Raw genomic sequence first — 22,221 nt, forward strand, 5'->3', positions numbered from 1 at the left:
TTGCATCCAAAAGCTCACGGTAAAAGAACACTACTTTCCGCAGGTCCTTGGTCTTTGTCAAAGTCAGAAAAGAAAATGTTCTTTAAGCGGCTCTTTGACTTTAAAGGTCCGAATGGCTATTGCTCTAACATATCTACTTGTGTATCATTGGACGAGTGTAAAGTGATGGGACTCAAATCTCATGATTACCACGTCTTGGTGCAACAACTTCTACCAGTTGCTGTTAGAGGTTTACTACCTAAGGGTCCTAGAATAGCCATTTTCCGTCTATGCACATTCTTCAACGTATTGTGCCAAAGAGTGATTGATATGGAACAACTCCAAATAATGGAAACAGAAATTGTGGAGACTCTATGCATGTTTGAAAGATTTTGGCCACCTAGTTTCTTTGACATCATGCTGCACTTGTGTGTGCAGCTAGGAAGAGAAGTCCGACTAGCTGGTCCTGTCCATTTCCGATGGATGTATCCATTTGAGAGGTAGTGTCATTTTTTTATTTTAGTATCATCTTCAAGACTAACTTAGTGAATCTAACTGGACTTATTGTTGTTCATTACAAACATGTACATGAAAGTATTGAAAGACTATATTAGAAACCCAGCAAGACTAGAGGGGTGTATAGCTGAGTTATATCTCGCAGAAGAATGCATGAAGTTCTGCTCTGATTTATTGAAGACGACGACAAATGTAGAAGAAAAAGAGGAGAGGAACACTGAGTATGAGAACCACTCCATCCTAGAAGGTCGTCCTATATCAGCTGGAACCTCATTCACTCTCACTGATATGGATAGAAAAATAGCTCACCTTGTTGTAATCCAGAACACGGAAATGGTGGAACCTTACATTGAGTAAGTATTTCATATTACGTTGTACATTATTTATTCTTACAGTAATTGTTTCTGATGAATTTTCTTGTTTCTTGGTTATATGCAAGTGCTCATTTACAACATCTACAAGACTCAAATGGTAGATGCAGACATGATGCAAGTTATTTATGGACTATGAACACTCAACATTTCCCAACGTGGCTAAAGCAACAGGCATGTTATACTATATTTGTCTTTTTTTTGTGGCTATTTAATTAGTACTTTAGCTGACCTTTTATTTTATAATTGTTAGATACCTCTTGATTCTGAAGATAAGAACGAGACACTTAAATTGTTGGCTTATGGTCCACGTAGTATAGCCAGATCTTATACAGGCTACATTGTGAATGGCCTACGGTTTCATACAAAGTCTTCTACGTCCCAATATTCCGGTGTCAGTGGGCTGTTAAAGGTAACAGTGTTAAGGTAGAAGATGACTTTACGCTGGTTAATATGAATCAGAACCAAGTGTCATTTGCGAAGGACCCATTCATTTTAGCCTCTCAAGCGAGACAAATATTTTATTCCAGGGAGAATAATGAATCTAGTTGGTATGTAGTTTTGAAAGGTCCATCTAGAAAATACAGTGATGAGAATGTGGAAGATGGGTATGCAGATGCTGGACCATTACCTTCGGATATTGATATGACTCTAGAAGGCGTAGCAGATGAGGCTCAAAATGTCAAAGATGATTGTGAAGGATTTTTGTGTGATCGCGTTCATTTGAGTCTATATTTGATTAATTTCGCATGACTGTTATATTTTTTGTTTTTGTATACTTAGTTTGTCTTTGAGTCTATATTTGAGTTTCCCTTTTAGTTTTACAGACGTAGCAGATGGGGGTTAAGGGGAAAAGGGTGCAAGGAAAAGAAAGACCAATGTACAAGAAGAAGAACCTGAATTCGTTGGTACCATATATCCACATGACACACAGCCTCAAGACACACAGGTTGATGAACCACAACCGGATCAGAATGTTCTGGATAGGCATATGGTTGGGTCTGAAGCTGATACGGACGATAGAGAACAAGGAGGCGATAAAGAGTCAGCTGCTGTCTTTGAAGATGCTACTGATACGGTCCCCCCCCCAGACTACAAAACACAGAGGACCAACAAAGATGAAAGATATTGCCAAGGATCCTAATACACGAATAAAAGTATAGTTCACTGAATTTGGAGAACCGTGTGGAGAAGGATCGGTTAAGTTGTCTTCCTACTTAGGTCCCTTGGTAAGAGAATATGTTCCTGTTGTGACAGATGATTGGAGGAAAATTGGTGAGGAGCTGAAGACAGTTAGTTCTATGGAAATCTGTTCAGGTATTTTAATTTCAGTCACAATCACAATTAATTTTCTCTAAATACTCTTATCTTTTTTTTTTTTTTTGCTTTATCGTATATACTGTTTGAACTAGATGGAGAATATGAGAAAGCGGCTATTTTAAAGCAGATGGGATGTTTATGGAGGGCATCTAAGTCATGTTTGGTTAATCAGATTAGGAAAGCTCCGAACAACGTAGAAAGAATGAAGCTGCGACCAGACAATATTCCTACGGCAGAGTGGAGGAAGTTTGTCAAAGAGAAGACTAGTCCAGATTTTAAGGTACTAACTTGTACTTAATTTATTTCCAACATTTAATGCGCTAATACTTTTATATAGGCTGTTAGTGATTCATACAAGGAAAGAAGACGTAAGCAGATTCCTCACACATATAGCCGTAAAGGATTGGTTAGATTGGCCGAAGATTTAGTAAGTGTCACTCAGTGAATATCAATATATTTTGGCCACCAGTTCTGACAATGGTTTCTTAATGTCACTGAATGTGTGTTATTATTACGCAGAGAAAAGATAGCACATATGAAGTGACTAGACTGAATGTGTGGGTCAAGTCACGAACTAAAAAGGATGGGACAGCAGTGAACACGGATGTTGCTGCAAAGATTGTAAGTCATTCTTTTATGATCCTCTCTTCTATGTTTTTCATTCTAATTTACCTCTATAAACATAAGTCCGACATTTAATAGGAAATAGCAAATGAGTTTGTTATGTCTGATGCTCCATCATCATCATCATCAAACCCAAAAGAAGACACTCTTGCTCAGATATTGGGACCTGACAATACCGGACGCCTGAGGGCAATGGGTAGAAGAATGAGTATGAACAAACTTGCCTGTTTCCAGATGAAAAGCAAGTATGTGACTCAAATGCAACAGACCCAAATTCAGTTGCAGCAGCAGGTCAATGAATTACAAGATGCTCTTGCGAAACTGAATAGTCATGTAAGTCTGTAAGTTTGTATCATTGGATTAATAGCCTAAGAAAATGGTAACTAATTACATTCCTTCTAATTTTACAGCGTCAATTTTCCGAAGTTGGTGAACATTCAGCACCAAGAGTAAGTGTTAATATATAATGAGATTTGCTGAGGTTGTTCACTGATTGGTTAACAAATTCTAACTATTATTTATCTTTGTAGAGTGTAAACCAAAAACCGCAGCCTAAGTATCTNCCGAGGGTTGTATTCTGTATTTTGATCACATGGACTTCATCAACAATGTACCATTGGGCCCTAATTCAGTGAAGGTGTTGGTTGAGACGGCTTTTCAAGAAGATGCATTCCTTTGGAGACCTGCGGCAAATATGTTTAGTATTGGTCAAGCTGTAGGAGAAACTATTGCGTGGCCTCAAGATTGTGTTGATGCTATTGAGCAGGAGTTAGGACCAGAAGACATTCCGCCTAAGGTAATGTTTTCTTAATCTGATTGATTGTACTTAGGATTTGATCTCTACGTTTTAGTGTTCTTAAATCTAATAATATTTTTCTATATTGGACTTATTTTGTTTAACAGAGACCAAGTACAATTTCCATGAACAAGTGCAAACTTCTACATTGGCTATCAAATGATGATAAACTTGTTACTGAAGGCCATTGGCAGACTCGTGATCCCAAAGCTTTGGTGAATGGCCTTCCTCTTGGACCAAATGCCATTAAAGTTTTTGTGGATTCGGTTAATGAACCTGAGCCATTTCTTTGGCAGCCAACAGAAGAACTCTCAAATCTTCATGACTCTTTGAAGTCGTTTGTAGCATGACCATTCAACAGAGTTTTAATCGATGATTCAAGTACAGAGGCACCAGCTACAACATCTCCTCGCACGCAGTCACAAATACTCACTCCAGCAGCTCCTGTGAAGAGTTCAAAACCACTTTCACAATCTCCTTCAAGTTCATCTCAGAAGGTAAATTTCAACGTTTTGTTACTTATAAAATATGTTATGATCGTTAGCACTGATGCCTTTGGTAAACCTTGCATATTATTTATACGATGCAGCATACTTCTTCGAAACGGATTGTCAAGGAGGATCAGAAGTGCAGACTGCTGGACATTACTGGTCAGAATAGGGTTGTTGCAGAAGGACGCTGGTCTTCAAACAACCCAGATGAGTTAGTGCACTTTGTTCCCTTGGGTCATAATGCAGTCCGTGTGTGGATTGATGTAGTCAAGGTGCCTGATGCAAAGGTTTGGAGGCCTAATTCTGCTATTGAGTGTATGGAGGATGCTATTGGTACCACTATAGCATGACCTGAAGAAAAAATTTTCATCATTTGATGTCGAGTAAGAACCGTATGATTTTCTACTTTCGTTGTTGTGGCAAATGAGACTTGTGTTATTTGTTTGGGATTTATGAAATTGGATCGTATGCTATTTGTGTATCACAACAATGTTTGATATTTTCTATTCTGGAATACAATTTCAGCTTTATCACAGGTTTCTATACTTTCAAATTGTAACTTCATTTGAATATGCTGTATAGGGAACGGTTAATAGTAATTAGAAGACCAACCTAATTGATCGTTATAGCAGGCAGATGAAGTCATTGTACACTCACTTAGTAGCACATAATAAAAGCTACAACTCAGATACAAATAGCTCAACACCGATGCTAAGATAAATAATTAAATGGCATTAGAAAGAGCTACTAAAAATTAAATCATAGCAAGAAAAGATAGCTACGTTTACCGTACATATAGCAGGCAAAAAGTACTATTATATATTTAAATATAGCACGATATATGTGTTATTAAATATTGTAATATAGCAATTTATATATGCTATTAAAGGATACCCTACGATATCACCAGCCCAGAAATGCTATCGTATATAGCCCCTCTATTATAGCGTCTCTTTTAATAACATTCATGAAAACGCTATAATAACCATATCATAACATTAATCGTCTGCTATTAATACCCATATTTGTTGTAGTGAGTGGAGAGTAACCATGCTATCTTTAGATTTATAGGCTAACAGAAATAGTTTGTTACGTCTCTCTTTCACATACTTTTTATTGGCTATCAGCTTGCTGCTGAAACTCCAAAATGCCTTTAGCATTTCTTTGAATAGTAAATGTAAATTCAAAGTTGTATGAGATGAATCTGGATCGTGTATCTTCCTTGAAATCATCAGCAAGATTTCACTGTGTTCCTTTGGAAGATTCTTTGGTTTTCTTATCCATGTATATCTCTCACATGTCTCGTTGAAGTAAACATTGTAGTTTTGATATTGACTATTCCTTTGGAACGTTGTGAGAAAAAGACTTCCAGTTTTGGTGATGAGATTTACCCCAAATCTTACCTTTTCACCTTCCCTTCCGAAGAGAGCCTCCACATCTCTAAAACTTGTTAAAACCTTCGAGAGAGCACTGCCATCTCCTAGACTCCTTGAGATGAGTATGTCAATACCATGAGCGAGAATCGTTGGCTTCTTCGGGAATTGATGGCCTCCATCGGAGATCCTCACCGAGAAGAGTGTAACATATCTTATATTGAAGCGACTAAGCCGCAGTTCATTACCATCATCTTCAAACCCAATATAGGATACTCCTGGATCCCAAATCTGGGTTTGATTACCCTTACACGATTTGCATAGATTGTTGTGTGAAGGAATGAAGCATCGATGGTGGAAATGAACAGTTTCAAACTTGAAACTACGGAAGCCGCCTGGCTGGATCCATGATGAAGAGACGCCGCCAACACTCCGATTCTCTTGTCGGATCATATTCAGAAAGGAAAACTCTTGAAGAGAGAAAATAGATGAAACACAACAATCTTCAACCAAATAGCCATAAACTCTATGTGCCGATGTTATTTGAAACTAGAACTGTACAAAACAATAGTTTAGAGAAAATAAATTGTTGGAGTCTATCTTAGTTTTTTTCTGTTTGGTGTTTTGGTTTGCGTTTCATTTGCTTTTGTTATGTTGTTTATTGATTCAATGTTTCAGTTAGAGTCAAGTGGCATTAGTTGGGTTAGTGGTCATAGTTGTTTCCTTTTTCCTTGTTTGAGTCAGTTCTGTCTTTGTAAGCCACTATAAAAGGCACTTGCAGTTCATTAATGAAGTTACGGGATTCTGGTCCAAAGTGAAGCAACAAGGCACCAAGCTTCAATGGCTTATGTGGAGCTTCTTAAAGCACAACAGAGTGATGTGTGGTTCGTGGATTTTAGGTGTTCGAATCACATGTGTGGAGATAAGGGGATATTCTCGGAGCTGGGCACAAGTTTCACTCACCATGTGAAGCTTGGTGACAGCCATAAGCTGAATGTTGTTGGCAAAGGTGTGGTGAAGTTTGTGTTTGGAGGAGTAACATATGCTGTAAGTGACGTTTACTATATTCCTTAGTTAAGGAACAATTTGTTGAATGTTGGACAGTTACAAGAAAAGGGGTTGGATGTGCTATTCAAGGGAGGAAAGCAGAAGACGTGTAGCATTTTCTATCCAACAAGAGGAAAGATACCTGAGTCCATCGTGACTGCAAACAGGATGTACGTGTTGATAGCTGAAACATGTGGAAGTGAAGGTGAGGGAGAAAAAGGTCAATGTCTGCAAGTTGATGTCTCTAACAGAACAGAAGTGTGGCATCACCGTTATGGTCATTTAAGCTACAGCGGTCTACTCACTCAACACAACAAGAAGATGGTCATGGGCTTGCCAGAGATTCAACAAGTCAAAGCTACATGCGAAGCCTGTGTGAAAGGGAAGCAACATCGGGTGTCTTTCCCTAAACAAAGCACATGGAGAGCAACCGAAAAGCTGTAACTCATTCATTTGGACTTGTGTGGTCCGACTACTCCTCTTCAAAACAATCAGAAGAGGTACCTAATCAGTTTTATTGATGACTTCTCTAGGAAAACTTGGATCTATTTTGCCTTAAAGAAATCAGAAGCTCTGCATCATTTTAAGTTATTCAAAGCATTTGTTGAAAAACCAAACTCGAATGTTCATAAAATGCTACAGATTAGATCAGGTGGAGAGTACAATTCTAGAGAATTTAAGGAGTTCTGTGACAAGCATGGGATCTTGAGGCAGCTGACTACTGCATACACTCCTCAATAGAATGGAGTAGCTAAGAGGAAAAATCGAACCATCATGAACATGGTGAGAACAGTTCTGCGAGAGAAAGAGATCCCATGATTGTTCTGGCCTGAAGCTGTACAATGGGCAAATCATGTTCTTAACAGATCACCTACTGTGGCTGTGAAAGACAAAACTCTGGAGGAAGAATGGAGTGACAAGAAGCCATCAGTAGGGTACTTCAAGATCTTCGGTTGTGTGGGGCACGTTCACATTTCAGTTGTCAAGCGAGCCAAAATTGATGACAAAAGTGTGAAGTGTGTCATATTAGGCTACAGCAGTGAGTCTAAAGCTTTCCAGATGTATGATTCAGTGGAGAAAAGAATTCACATCAGTCGTGATGTGATCTTTGAAGAAGAAATGAAATGGACTTGAGAGAAAAATCATTCGGCTGAACAGGATGTTGAGCTTGAGTTGGAGAACAATGACACTGGGGAGATGAATAAAGAAGGTGATGACAATGAGGCAGAAGATGTAGCGAATGATGCAAATGTTGAAGTTAATGATCAAAACCAATTAGTTCAGCCTCAAGTTGGAGAAACTAGAGTTCGTAGGCCACCAGTATGGGCTGCTGATTACACTTTGGGGGAGGAACTATATGATACAGAGGAAGAAATCAACATGGTGAAGGTTGACGTGTTGAATGTTGACTATCTCGCTTTTATGACTATTTCAGATCCCACACATTTCCAAAAAGCAGCTAAAAATCAAAAGTGGAAAGAGGCGATGGACATAGAGATGGGTTCCATTGAGAAAAATCAGACGTGGTCTCTCACCACATTACCGGATGGAGCCAAAGCAATTGGAGTTAAGTGGGTCTACAAGACCAAACTTAATGAGCTTGGAGAGGTGGCTAAGTTCAAAGCGAGGTTAGTTGTGAAAGGTTATGCTCAAGAGAATATAGTGGATTACACAAAAGTCTTTTCTTTCGTACCTCGAATGGATACTGTGAGAATGATCCTTACTGTAGCGGCACACAAAGGATGGGGAGTTTATCAATTAGACGTTAAATCTGCATTCTTGCATAGAGAACTAGAAGAGGAGGTATATGTGGAGCAACTTCAAGGTTATGAAGTCCCAGAAAAAGAAGAAATGGTTTACAAGCTACACAAAGCTCTTTATGGATTTAAATAAGCAACACAATCTATGTTAAAAAGGTTTTAGTTGTGTTGGGTTACATGGATATATAGTAGATAATAAATTGTAAGATTTTAATTTCTAGATACATGGATATAAGTATTTCTTATTCCCCTTACACTTGGAGTTACATGCATGCTTTGGTTTGGGCTATGGAGTCTATCCTGACTGGGGGGTTCGTTTGTCAATGTTTTGAGACTGATTGTGCGGAGCTAGTCGCGATGGTGCAGTCTCCTAAAGATTGGCCGACCTTTTCCAATCTACTAGACGATTTCAGTTTGCTCAGAGCTGCATTTCCCTCTTTTTACCCTACCATGATTCCGCGTGAGTCAAATGAGTGGGCAGACTGTCATGCTCGTTCTTCGCGTATGTTAGTTTTTGAAATTTTATTTGTAAACTCTTATTCTCCGTTTGGGCGAGGAGTTATCAAGCTCGTCTACTGGAACACGAAGTCGCAACTTGCAGATGCGATGACTAAAACATTGAAGCTAGCAACTTTTCAGAATGCTAGAGCAGCATTTGGAATGATCACATTGAGTGAACTGAATCTCTCGGAGAGTTAAGTTCAAGGGAGGGTTTGTTGGAGTCTATCTTAGTTTGTTCTGTTTTGTCTTTTGCTTTGCTAATCATTTGCTTCAGTTATGTTGTTTACTGAGTCAATGTTGCAGTTAGAGTCAAGTGGCTTTAGTTGGGTTAGTGATCATAGTTGTTTCCTATTTCCTCGTTTGAGTCAGTTATGTACTTTGTAAGACACTATAAAAAACACTTGCAATTCATTAATGAAGTTAAGGGATTCTGGTGCAAAACTGTATTTCACATAAACAACAGGAAAGGGGGCCGATAGACGCCAGAAAAGCCAACGCCGGCCGGAAACGATGAGGACGAAGAGGTTTTGCTAGGAACGGTAGTTGTACGCAATCGTCTAAGGCGAGAGAGAAAAAACGGTATACTTTATATAAGTCAATGTTTTCATATAAAATAATGTAGTACTGTATTTTTCATCATATATAATTATTTATGAAAATATGAGAGCATTTAATTACACTCGATGTGAGATAATATATATGATATGTCTATGTCTATGTATACATTTAAATTATATGATAAAAGAAAAAAAAATACATAAGAGTTAAGACGCGACAATTGTTCTAACATATAAAACGGTTATAACAGTAATTAGTAATTAGTAAAAAATGCAACCACAAAAAAGAAAAATTCCGATGAAAAAATAATACGATAAAGAGCACTCTCATAAAGGAGGTACTGCTAAAAAAAATCATAATAAATTGACATAACTTTGCCAGAACTATTTTGAACGATTATTAATAAAAAATAAATATAGATTTTACAAAAAAATATGATAAAGATTTGTTGAAGTGAAGATATTGAATGAAAAGTAAAAATAGAGAAATACAATTGTATAATGCATATTTAAAGCTAATTAAAACTTTTACATTACTATAATCATTTCAAAGCTTTTTTGTTAAATTAATTATTTTTAAAATTTTCTTTAAATGTGAAATAATATATGTTAAATTAAAAAGTTTATAGTATATAATAACTTTAGTTATTGAAATACGAACTATTTAAATTCTTCATAAAATGAAAAAAAAATTATTTATCAAATCACAAATAGTTGGTAGCAAATATCTGAGATGAGGCGAAAGTATATATAATTAAAAAGAAATATATTATTAAATAAACACAACTATTTTTGAAAGACTCAACTATTACAACAAAGAGTTATGATGAAAAATATGAATAAATATGATGAACAATACAATCATAATAGATATTTTTAAAATGATGATATATTCTAGAAAATGAAAATATAGAACTGAGATTTTTTCCAATTTTTATTATTATATAAATTTAGATTTTAGTTTTTTTGTGACATCATGATTTATATCTTTTAATATTTATAAGTATTTACTTCATCATCTATTCCTATTAATTATAAAAGTATATAAAAAATTTCAGAAAAATTCAGATCTTAGAATAAACAAATATTATATTCTCTAAAAATCTTAATGAGCATTAAGGAGAATATAATATTTTTGGTTAACTGGCTCTAAAAGCAAATGGGTGCCCTATATGGTTATACCACACCATTACAATTGACACTAAGTCTTCTTCACAAAACATGATTTGTAACTTGATGCATATGTAGTTGACTGTACCGATTATAGGATTGGGGTGTTATTTAAATGATATTGAAGCCGCATATATGCGAATGATAATTTATATTGGGACAATTGTATTTTGTAAACCTTTATTTGGCATTGAATGCAATAGTAGACCCCATATTCGATATTTGAGAAACATAACCACTAAGGGTATTGAAATTACAGTTGACTCCCTTACGACCAAACAAAAAATACAAGCCGAAATGACAGATGTATCCCGGAGAAGTCTGCAATAGATTTCTATAAGGTTGATTACAAATTAACGTCAACTAGAAGACATAACAATTTGTCTACTCCTTAATTATAGTTTAAATTTTAATTAAAAATATTATAAAAAACTAATTCGATAAACCTACTGACCAAATAATAACCACATAGACTTTCTGCATTGGAATAAAATAAATTTACCTATAAACGAGTCAAATTAAGGGAGAAAAGGCTGATTAGGTTTAAATTATATGATTTAGGGTTTTGCTTAAGTAGACTTCTCTGTGGACTATTTGTGGTTGACTTTCTTATGCTATCAACTATTAATATTATATTAATACCGATAATTTAACCAAACTGATAGCTGAACCTAACTGAATGCGTATCGATTCATTGTTTTTAACCTAACTGGATAATTTAACGATATATATACTTCTTCCTGTAGGTCAACCCTAGTTTTTACGTGATCTCTCTCTCTCCAAAATTTCTCTCTCAAAATTACGATATTGTTGTTCTCGGAAATTCAGATTGTATTCTCATCCTTTCTCTTCTTCGAATCTCAAGGACATCTCAGATAAGTATTTATTGGTTTATCGTCGGCTAATTTTGTTCGTAAATATTCTCATCTTTGTAACGCTTTAGCTAATTTTGTTTGTAAATATATATGTTCTCATCGTCTTTTGTTCATTTTGCACACAGATATGGGGTTACATAGCTACACTCAGCCATCTTCTAATTCTTTGCAAGTATGGAGCGAAGGTCCACCAGAAGTAAACTTTCTTGGCCTGACAGTTGGAATTCCTGACAAATGTTTCTGCGGAAGGAAAACCGTTATGAAATGTTCCACCACAGCCGACAATTCTGGAAGAATTTTCATTGGATGCAATAACAATGAGGTTGTTAGATTGTCTGGTGGTTTATTTGTTTGGTATAATTATTATTTGAATATAGATAATATTCTTATGGCATATTTATTTCTATGGTATAGGATGAAGAGAACCATATTATGAAATGGTGGGATGAGGCTATTATGCAAGAACTTCAAGCAATGAGAGGTGGACTTGCTGAACAAAGGGATTCTATTACAGCCATCCAGGAAAATGAGGAAATGCTATGAGTTCAGCAGGAGCTAGGCAAGGTGAAAGATCAGATGAAAGAATTACGTCTGTCAGTTCGTCGTGTAAGGGGGTGGTCGAGAATGTTTTAATCGCCGGTATAATCCTCATTGTTGTATTAATCTCTTTGGTTTCGTAGATCTTTCAATTAAGTTCTAAAATCTGTGAACTTTTCTTCATCGTGTCAGTTTGTTTGAATGGCGTATTTATGACTGTAATCTGTGAACTTGCTTCATTTTCTGTAATATTTGGATGAGTTCCTTGATTTCAATTACAGTTGACTTCTACTACTGTTTACATATTGTCGAGAAATTAAGATTATGAAGTCTACTCCTTAATCTGTGTAAAGAAGTCAGGCAATGAAGTCTGCTCATTAATTTTTTACGACGCGACGATTTGAATTATTAATTAATTATATGTAACTGTTCATTTCAACCGCTTTGTCTCATATATATAACCCAAGCCTTGGGCCTTGTGATTATTTTAAAATTGCAACCAAAAAAGTTATTAGTAAATCATTTCTTTTCTCTTAAAAAATAGTATGTAGTTCATCCTCACAACAGAGAATTGGTGATTGAAAGTCTTTAAGTTTCATTAGAACGGTCATTATAAATCATCACAGCCACGAGGAATTGGAGACTGTTCACGGTTGGGTACTTCTCTATATCACTTCGTTTTATTTAACTTATAAGTGTAGAATTCTAACATTCACGGTTGGGTAATTATTAGAAAGTTTCTATTGAACTTCATTTCACGCTTATAAGTGAACATATACCATAGAAACAGGTTCATCGAAGTTAACGATGTATTAATTTGGTTGATTAGATAGATTTGCATTTTAAAGTACGTTCCAGTTTCCCAAGAAGAAGTCTTCTTGATAAGTCTACAGCATATCAGTACAAGTTTTAATTTGATTTGATGGGTTTGCAGACGGTTCAGTTTCCCGTGGAGAAGTCTGCCAGGGAATTCGTCAACATAATCATTACAAGGTATAAATTGAATTGACGTTAGTTGGCGGTAATATATATATGTTTAATTTACCGATAAGCGGGAATTGGTTTACCGATAAACGGGATCCGGTTTTAATTGGGTTCTTTATAATTTTCCGATACTGTTTCGAATAAAACGGTTTTGGTTTTATAAAACCGAGATTATTATAATTATTATAATTTTATACAACCTAAAAACCGAGATAACAATATTTGTTATCTCTAATTCCGTCTTGCTCATTTTCTTGTCATCTTTCCTCTTCCGCTTATCTAAGATATATTTCGCTTATCACTAATGGTTGATTTCACATATGTTTTTGTGTTAAACTTGAATCTCTATCTTTCGGATTGTCTTTTTGCTTACTTCGCTTAATGTTTTTGTACCAGATCTCGCCGAACTCTGTATTCTTCAACCCCGTCGCTTCATCTTCGCCGCAACATCTTCGCCGCCATTTCATATTCGATTAAACTGAAGGTTAACTTCTTTTTCAAATTGACTGTAGACTTCCTTTTCAATTCAATGTAGACTAATCGTGTTTGTCTTCTTCTATCTCAATCTCTCGTGTTCTAATTCCCCGCCAAACCTAATCTTATTTTGCAGAATGGAGGAGGCGAACACTATAAAATTTCCTCTGAGGTTTTTCACGAATGGAGAGGAGCCGTTTCCGTAAGCATCGACCCTCATTATCAACGATACGAAGCTGTTTGATGAACTGTACGAAGCTCTCGCAGAAGATGAATGGGATGAGATTTGTAACTCTCGACTGGGTGTCTTCTTACATTTTAACCTTCTCAAATTTGAATGGGCTTCCAGACTGGCTCACTATATGTTCAGCTTTCAGCTAGTCTGAAACAAAAAGTACGAGATATGGAGTCTGGTTGGGTCTAACCCATTAAGATTTTCTTTGAATGAGTTTGAAACCATCACTGGACTTAACTGTGAAGATGTCGAGTCCTTGGAGCAACCACAGGTTGATGTTACAAACGAGATGGAAGAGTTTTGGGAGAAGCTTGGAGTCAGTTTAGACATTGGTCCGAGTATTGATCAACTCGTCGCAGCATGTAAGCATGCTTACGACTGGGATAGAGTAGATCGTATTAGGTTGGGTTATTTAGCCATCTATGCTGGTTTTATAGAAGCTAGAAAATCCTCAATGCCCACCCGTCTAAATATGGCTAGGCTATTCATGGATTTAGATGCATTTCCTGATTATCCATGGGGAAGAGTTACCATATAGACGTATTTGTCAAACCTCTGCAGATTTGGGTATACGAATCTATGCCGTATTTTGGTAAGGAATTTGGTGACTGGTTGCCTAATAAACCAAATCCACCGTTGCTTGCTTACTACGGCGGTTCCCGCGGTAGAAAATATGTCAAAGAGGGAATTCTAAAACATGTACGCATATGAGACTATCTACTATCTTAGATTTGTTTATAAGAAACACCGTTAGTGTTGGATTTGAACAATTATACTGTTTTATATCAATTATAGACTCGTTTTAATCACTTCAAGACCATTGGTGGCATGAGTAGCCCTGTTTGGGAAGAGGATGAAGCAGATGACAAAATTGATAACATTTTGAAAGCATTGACTGGGGAGTTTGGTCCATGGAAGTGGGGGAGAGGCTTGTGGGAGACGGACGATATTCATGAATCCAAAAATGCGAAGATGAAGGTGGAGGAAAAGGGTGAGAAGAAGAGAGACGGTACATTTGATGAACCAACTGGGAAGAGGCACTGTCCAGATAAACCAAGTGCCTTGGATATCAATATCTTGGATTCCCTTAAATATGAGCTCGGCATGTGGGGAGCAGCTCTGATTCAAGAGATGAAGGATGGATTAAGCGGTTGCGATTTGAAGTTTGACATGCTGAATAAGAAGGTGGAAAGCCTGGCTTCGGATCTTTCCAAAATGAAGGGAGATGTAACTGATACGTCAGATGTCGATACCAACCCAAAGGAACAGAAGGCTCCTGAAGCTACTGCTGAAGAGGAAGAGTCTATCACTCAAAAAAACCACTGATATGGTTAGTTCTGAACACTTGAAAATTCCTACTACGATTCCTCACAAACACAATACCAAGTACAAGGCGAAGAAAAAATAGACTTATAGAAGTTGTCAACTTCGCAGACAAAATAACAAGTATATCGAATAGACTTCATTATGTGCAGTAGACTTCTGAATCATGTTGTCTTTGTTTGTTTTATTCGAGACTTTTAAACATATGTTGCAGCTTTTATTTTATTTGTTTACATCAATGATCATGTAACTTTTAAATCGGAATTTGCTGACCCTGAACCCTTCTCCATCTGTTACTCGTACGGATAGGAAGGTGCCAAAGGTGGGCAGCTCTAAATCATCTTACACTGATTCAGACCCACCTGTGTTCCTTCTCACAGAAATCGAACAGCAACCGACTACACTGCCAGAGCTAAGAAGCAAAAACCACGGGTTGAAGCTGTTATGCTTGCGGCACAGGGCAAGGCTGAAAGGGTTAAGAGATTAGCGTCAAGTCCGCATTCTCCATTCGTTGGTGATAACACAGCCAAGACTATCATGGGTTGTAAGTCAAATACGTAAACATACAATCTCTTTGATAAAGCAGACAAGGAGATGAAGAAGGTTTTGCTTGACTTCTTAAAGAAAGATCTGTAAGTCTACTACCTTTTATGTTATGTTTCAAAATTCTATGTTTTGAGACTCTAGTAACTTATATGTTTCCAAATCATTCTTCCTCCGCAGGACGTACAGGAACAAGGTTCCAAACAAATCTCGATGTTGTCTTTGGTGGTAAGAACTGCAGACAAGAACAGTGTGGCTACGAGATTCGGTAAGTCTATTAGTAAACTTCTTGTAAGATTTATGTTGACAGTCTTCAATACTATTTAACTTCGTTTTTTTCAATCCATGTGATTATCCAGCACTTGGATACGGGTTTGAATCTATTGAGACATCGATACACACAACATCCTGAGAGGTTTAGATCGAATAGAGTTGCCTTCCTAGACGTTATGTTCACTCATCTGTGGAAGACGAAGTACTTTGACTTTGTCAAATCTGAGCCGAATGCTTATGGATCTGGAAAATTTCTGTCGGCCGGTTCCTTCAGCTACCACGCAGGTGAGTATCCACCGTATGCTCAGTCTAACAAACAGTGTGGTCTGGAAGTGGACGACTTATACGCGCCGCTAAACGTTAAATCTCAGCCTTGGGTTGCTTTGTGGATATCAATTCCAATGAGACACATCGTGGTCTGGGACAGCATTCCCAGTTGTTCAACCGATGATGAGCTTGCGACTGCAGTTCAGCCGATAGTTGTGATGGTCCCGTATGTGCTGCGGGAGTTAGCCAGTCATGACCACAAACAAATGTACTCGTACGAGAAGTTCACCCACGAGCGTGACACAACGGAAGTGCCTCTGAATAAGAGGCCAGGTGACTGTGGTGTTTTTACATTAAAGTACATAGAATGTCATGCACTCGGACTACCGTTTCCTTCTACATTATGCGATGCAAACATCACATGGATAAGAGAGAAGCTGGCTTGTGACTTATTTCACGAGATTGAGTGTCGTGGACCAAATGAGCAGAATTACACTGAAGAATTTGGGCTCTATGATCCTCCCCCAATTTGAGACTAACTAAGAACTTGTTTCCATAATTTAAAGTCTTTTTAATTATGTATGACTTATTAGGATGATGTTTTGTTTCTGTTGGGGGATCTTGTTATTTTGTGGGTGGGATATATCTTGATTAACTCTGATGATGGGCGGTATCCATATATTTTTTGTGGGATCCTCCTTATTAACTCTAATGTAAACAGATTATTGTTTTTGTTCTCGTAGTTATATTCTTCTAAGTTTTCTTCGTAGTTATATTTTTTTCTTCTAAGTTTTCTAACAATTATACCACTTTCGAAACTCAATCTTTCCCATTAATTGCGACGACTTCGTCCACGATCTCTCACTCCTGAAACCAAAAAACGAAACAATTGTATCTCTTTTAACTTTGTCCCTCACCAAACATGTCCCTCACCTAACATCTCAATACTAAAACAGTTTTTCATCCTTTTGTCCACAATTAATGCTAAGGCATCTACAGAGTTTCAATAAATACCAACAAAGTGCTTTTTTAACTACTATCAGATCCCGCCGATACTCTCTCTCTTCTGCTGTCGGAAACCGAGAAACAACATAAAATAATATAAAATGTGGCAGATTTAGAAAGTTTTTCGGGGAATGTGGTACATTTAACAAAAATCTTTTTTTTATTAAAATTAAAAAATAATACTGAAAGAGAGAGAAAGAGAGAGAACCGATGCTTAAAGTACTTGTGGAAGAATCGTTGCTATGATTATTTTTACACTTGTTTGTTTCTCATTAGTTAGTTATTAAAATATTAATTACTTGTAGTCTTCTATAAACAATAGCGTTCAGCGAAAGCTTAGTAGACATCTGATTGAAGTAAACTTTTATACTTCTTTTGATCTGGTTGTCCAATAGGCATGTAGAGTTCTTGTTCTTGTAGTTATATTTTTTGTTTAACTCTGATGATGGGCTACTATCCATATATTTTTTGTGGGATCCTCTTTATTAACTCTAATGTAAACGGATTATTGTTCTTCTTCTACTAGTACGAAATACATATCCATTAGGTCATCTCCTCATTGAATCTTCTATATGTTGTGGGACAACACCATCTACTATTCCTACCCGGTCGATGAAAAGCCTCCCAATATATTTTGAGGTGCAACGCTTACGGTTAGTTACGCGGTCCACAATAGAACATGTATGCACATTCAGATATTTGGTGACCCAAAAAGTGTTTGGATCATTCTTCACAGTGGCTACGACCCTCCATGTGCATCCTGGCACAGATCATATTGCCACCAACCGAGACTTTGTGGACTTCTTAATCTTGAAAGAGAATTTTAACATAATCGCGGTCAAACGCACCTCAGTTATGACGTCAGCTTTGCATGCAAAGCATTGACCTACTTTCAGTTGGTCTATCCAAGGATTATTTAACTGTCCATGAATACCACCAAAAAACGGTTTCCCTTCTTCAGCATCTAGTCCCAGGTCATCTCCATCTCCATCGTCATCTTCATCTTTAAATTTCTCGTACTCATTGTAATCAAAATCCATGTCATCAACATCTTTCGGCTTCTCATCTGTATGGTCAGTTTCATTAAGTTCTTCTGCACATTCATCTGCACACTCATCGGCACCTGGATCTACATCGTTACCAAATTCATCTGTTGGCTCTCTATCGTCAACAGAACGAGAGTTTTTTAACATAATTGGATGTCCATCCATGCACTGCGTAGAGACGCAAAGGCGAACAACATTCCTACTACTAAAATCTATCAAGTTCTGAACTGATCTGCCATTTGTAACATAGACAGGAGGGGTATCTTGGGGCAATTGCTGAAGCATCATATCTGTTAAGGGATAAGATAACTGAACCATCTCTGTTTCTTTGTCAATCAAATAATCTTCTACAGCCATTTCAACAAGCTCAGCGTATGTACAACCGTGTCGCAAAAAAAACATTCTCCCACCTTTGTATCCATCCATGTCAAAATGCCAAGACCCATTTCTCGTCAGCCATACCCCGAAAACAACAGGTACTTGCACCATTTACCTGAAAGAGTAAGCAACAAGTTACATAATCAATAGCCTAATAACATAAGAAAAGCAAAAACATGATTGATCAAAAAGTAAATATATTATCATCGTAAAAATATACATAGGCAAGTACATAACCGATATAACACGTACGCACTAAAAAATAAAATAAAAAAATCTTTATAAATTTCCAATTAAAGACTATTTCAATTGAACAGACTTTACAGATAACTCCAACATTTTGACTTCCTAAATAAGTCTAATTTAATAACCTAACTGCCTATGAAAACCAAAACTTGATTTCTCCATATGTATAATACATAATCAAGACAAAAACATACAGAAGCAAGTACATACCACATATCAAAGAATACAACAAAAAAATCTTTAAAATTATTCACCAATTTGCAATAAATTGGTTTTCAAATTAGGGGTACTTCATGTTGATTTCAACATTGTAGACATAAACTAGGCTCTATGAAGATACTTCCTTTGAAGTCTACTTTGTGTGGTCTATTTTTGCAATTACAATTTAATAATGCATACACCGTATGAAGTTTGCTATGATAGTTGACTTCTTTTGTTGTTTTCCTTTGTTAAATTTTTGGTCAGTTTTGCAATTAATAACATATAAAAGAGTAGACTTCTTAGAAAGTTTCAAAAAGTTAACTTCGACTACAGTCTACACTGGTTATTTTTGCAATTGACCAAACCATTGACTTTGTAGTAGACTTCTAGCTAACAAGTAGACTTCATATATCCGTCAACTAGAAAAATTAAACTTCGTTGTAGTTAGTTTTGCAATTGACCAAGTTTGACTTTCACCAATTAGGCTACTTACAAAGTCTCCAGAAATGTTGACTTCGTTTGCAGTCTGTCCTGGTCATTTTTGGGGTTGACCAACATTTTAATTTTTTAACTAGTAGACTTCTTTTGCAGTCAACTAGTTAATTTTATACAAATAATATTACGGTCAATGCTTTTCTATTTTGGTCAACTTCAAAAATAACCACTATAAAAGTCTACTATTTTATTATCCTGCGAAAACTTCGTCTCACAGACTTAACTAAAAAGTGAAGAAGTTGGTCAATTGCAAAAATACACCTTAGTAGACTACAAACAAAGTATCCATTAGAAATATTATAATGCAATCTAAACCATATTTTTTTGTTTTCAAATGAAATTAAGGAGACTAAAATTTTAGTTTACGGGCTCGAAACTCGATAAATTGCAAAACTGACCACATAGCAGACTTTACATGATATTATGACGGTTGGACTAATAAATGAAATCTAATTTCGACAAAAACACAAGGAAAATCACGAAATCTACTGGAAAATAACCTTACGGTGGTTGTTCGCAATGTCAAACACGGAGGACGTCGTCTTAAGTCACCACGGAAGAAACCCAGCGCCAATTTAATCACTATCCAAGAATCATGACATATAACAAGATAAATGCACTTGCAAATTTTCTTGGATTAGAATGGAGAGGAGATGGAAGAAAATGAAGTTCTCATAGCATTGGATGTTATTTAAGCTTACAAATTCAGGTTGTTGAATCTTTAAGAGCTTCAAATTTGGTTGTTCATGGTTGTTGGAAAATAGATGGCGGTGGTACAACCGTAAATAAAAGAAGAAGATGAGGATATGAATGTAATAAACATTTTCGCAAGAAATTCAAATAAATCAGAAATAATGGCAATTTTGTGAATACAATGAATGGACAAGGATTTAATAGGGAGAAAGTGGGAAATGTTAGAAAGAGAAAAAAGGGGGTCTAACATTGCAATTGACTCAAGTTAGGAGTCTAATTTTGCAAGTCTCCCATTTATATTTGAATAAAACGAGGATTTAACCCTTGTCTTATACTTTTTTTATTGTTGATTCAAAGTTATTCCGTCTTACAACCCATTCACAATATAACATGGAAACATTTTTTGATTTGTTACATTTGTCACAATATAACTGAATTAATGTCTAATATTGTAGACGATGTGGAACACACATCTTATTAATAATTGAGTAAAATATATCCATTTTTACAAATTTATATCACAATATATGCAGAATTCTTTTTTAATTTTTTTTTAACTTTATGTATTATACGATGATTCAAAGCAATTAAAAGACAAAATCAAATAAATATGATAAAATCATAACATAATCATAGTTTTAAATCTTAACACTATGTTCTAAAAATCTATATTATTAATTGTTGAATGCACAATCTTTGTTAAAAAGGTTTTTGTTGTGTTGGGTTACATAGATATATAGTAGATAATAAAGATTTTCTAGAAAAATGGATATAAGTATTTCTTATTCCCACATACACTTGGAGTTACATGTTTTGTTTGGGTTATGGAGTCTATCCTGGTTGGCGGGTTCGTTTGTCAGTGTTCTGTGACTGATTGTGCGGAGCTAGTCGCGATGGTGCAGTCTTCTGAAGATTGGCCGGCCTTTTCCAATCTACTAGACAATATCAGTTTGCTCAGAGCTGTATTTCCCTCTTTTTCTCTTACTAGGATTCTGCGTGAGTCAAATGTGCGCGGGCAGACTGCCTTGTTCGTTTTTCACGTACGTTAGTTTCTGAAATTTCATTTGTAAACTATTATCCTCCGTTTTGACAATCAATTTTGAAGTTTTTTTTCTAATTTTATCTTTGGTTGACAAAAAAAAAATAATTCTTATTCCAAATATATCTTTAATGAGGTTATAATATATTTTGCCTTTAAAGTGATGGCATTAATCGTAATATCTTACAAAACAATTGCTCTTAAACATGTATAGTTAAAAAATAATATATATATATATTAGATGTATAGATATTAAGATATAACTTTAGCTGAATATTTTGCAAAAATATTAAATTACAATATTTGTATAACATTTATATTAGAACAATGTGTGTAGTATAATTGGGGTTATATTAATTATCTTCCACCAAAAAAAATTGGGGTTAAAAGATTTTTTTTTTTTTTTGACAACGGGTTAAAAGATTAAAGACCTTAAAATAATTTAGGAATTTTTATAAATAAAGATATTTTATTACCCTTTCCTTATTGCTTTGGAAATTAAAAAGGGAAAAATTATCATATTTCCTAATTCCTAAATTCAATAATTGACCGACTCTTCTCATCAGATAAATAGAGAGACGATCATCATACCTTCTTCGATCTCTCATTCAATATCTCTGATTAAATCTCCTAAAAAACTTCTTTTTCGTTTAGCCACACAAAAGAAAAAAACAACAACATGTCTTCGAACAAGGTTGTGTTGACTAGCTCCGATGGTGAAACTTTCGAGATTGAAGAAGCGGTGGCTCGTAAATTGCAGATCATAGGGCACATGATCGACGATGACTGCGCCGATAAAGCAATCCCGCTGGCGAACGTCACTGGTAAGATCCTCGCACTGGTCATCGAGTATTGCAAGAAACACGTCGATGATAAAGATTCAACCAAGGAAGAGGAAGCCAAGGCGGAGGAGCTCAAGACTTGGGACGTAGAGTTCATGAAAAATATTGATATCGAAACAACCTTCTCAATCATTCTCGCTGCTAACTATCTCAACGTCAAAGACCTTCTCGATCTCACTTGCCAGAGCGTTGCAGATCACATCAAAGACATGTCGCCAGAGGAGATTCGAACGATCTTCAACATCGAGTGCGATTTCACA

The 22,221-nt window shown here is 36.1% G+C and overlaps 1 protein-coding gene across 1 annotated transcript; it reads left to right on the forward strand.

The window, feature by feature from the left end:
* Nucleotides 21,676-22,218, forward strand: LOC104783482 (SKP1-like protein 16; the record flags this gene model as incomplete). Its single annotated transcript, XM_010508632.2, has 1 exon — nucleotides 21,676-22,218. A coding segment is annotated over exon 1 (420 nt), but the record flags the coding sequence as incomplete, so codon positions are not given.

This window comes from Camelina sativa, chromosome 4 (assembly GCF_000633955.1).
Source record: "Camelina sativa cultivar DH55 chromosome 4, Cs, whole genome shotgun sequence".
NCBI classification, from domain to species: Eukaryota; Viridiplantae; Streptophyta; class Magnoliopsida; order Brassicales; family Brassicaceae; genus Camelina; species Camelina sativa.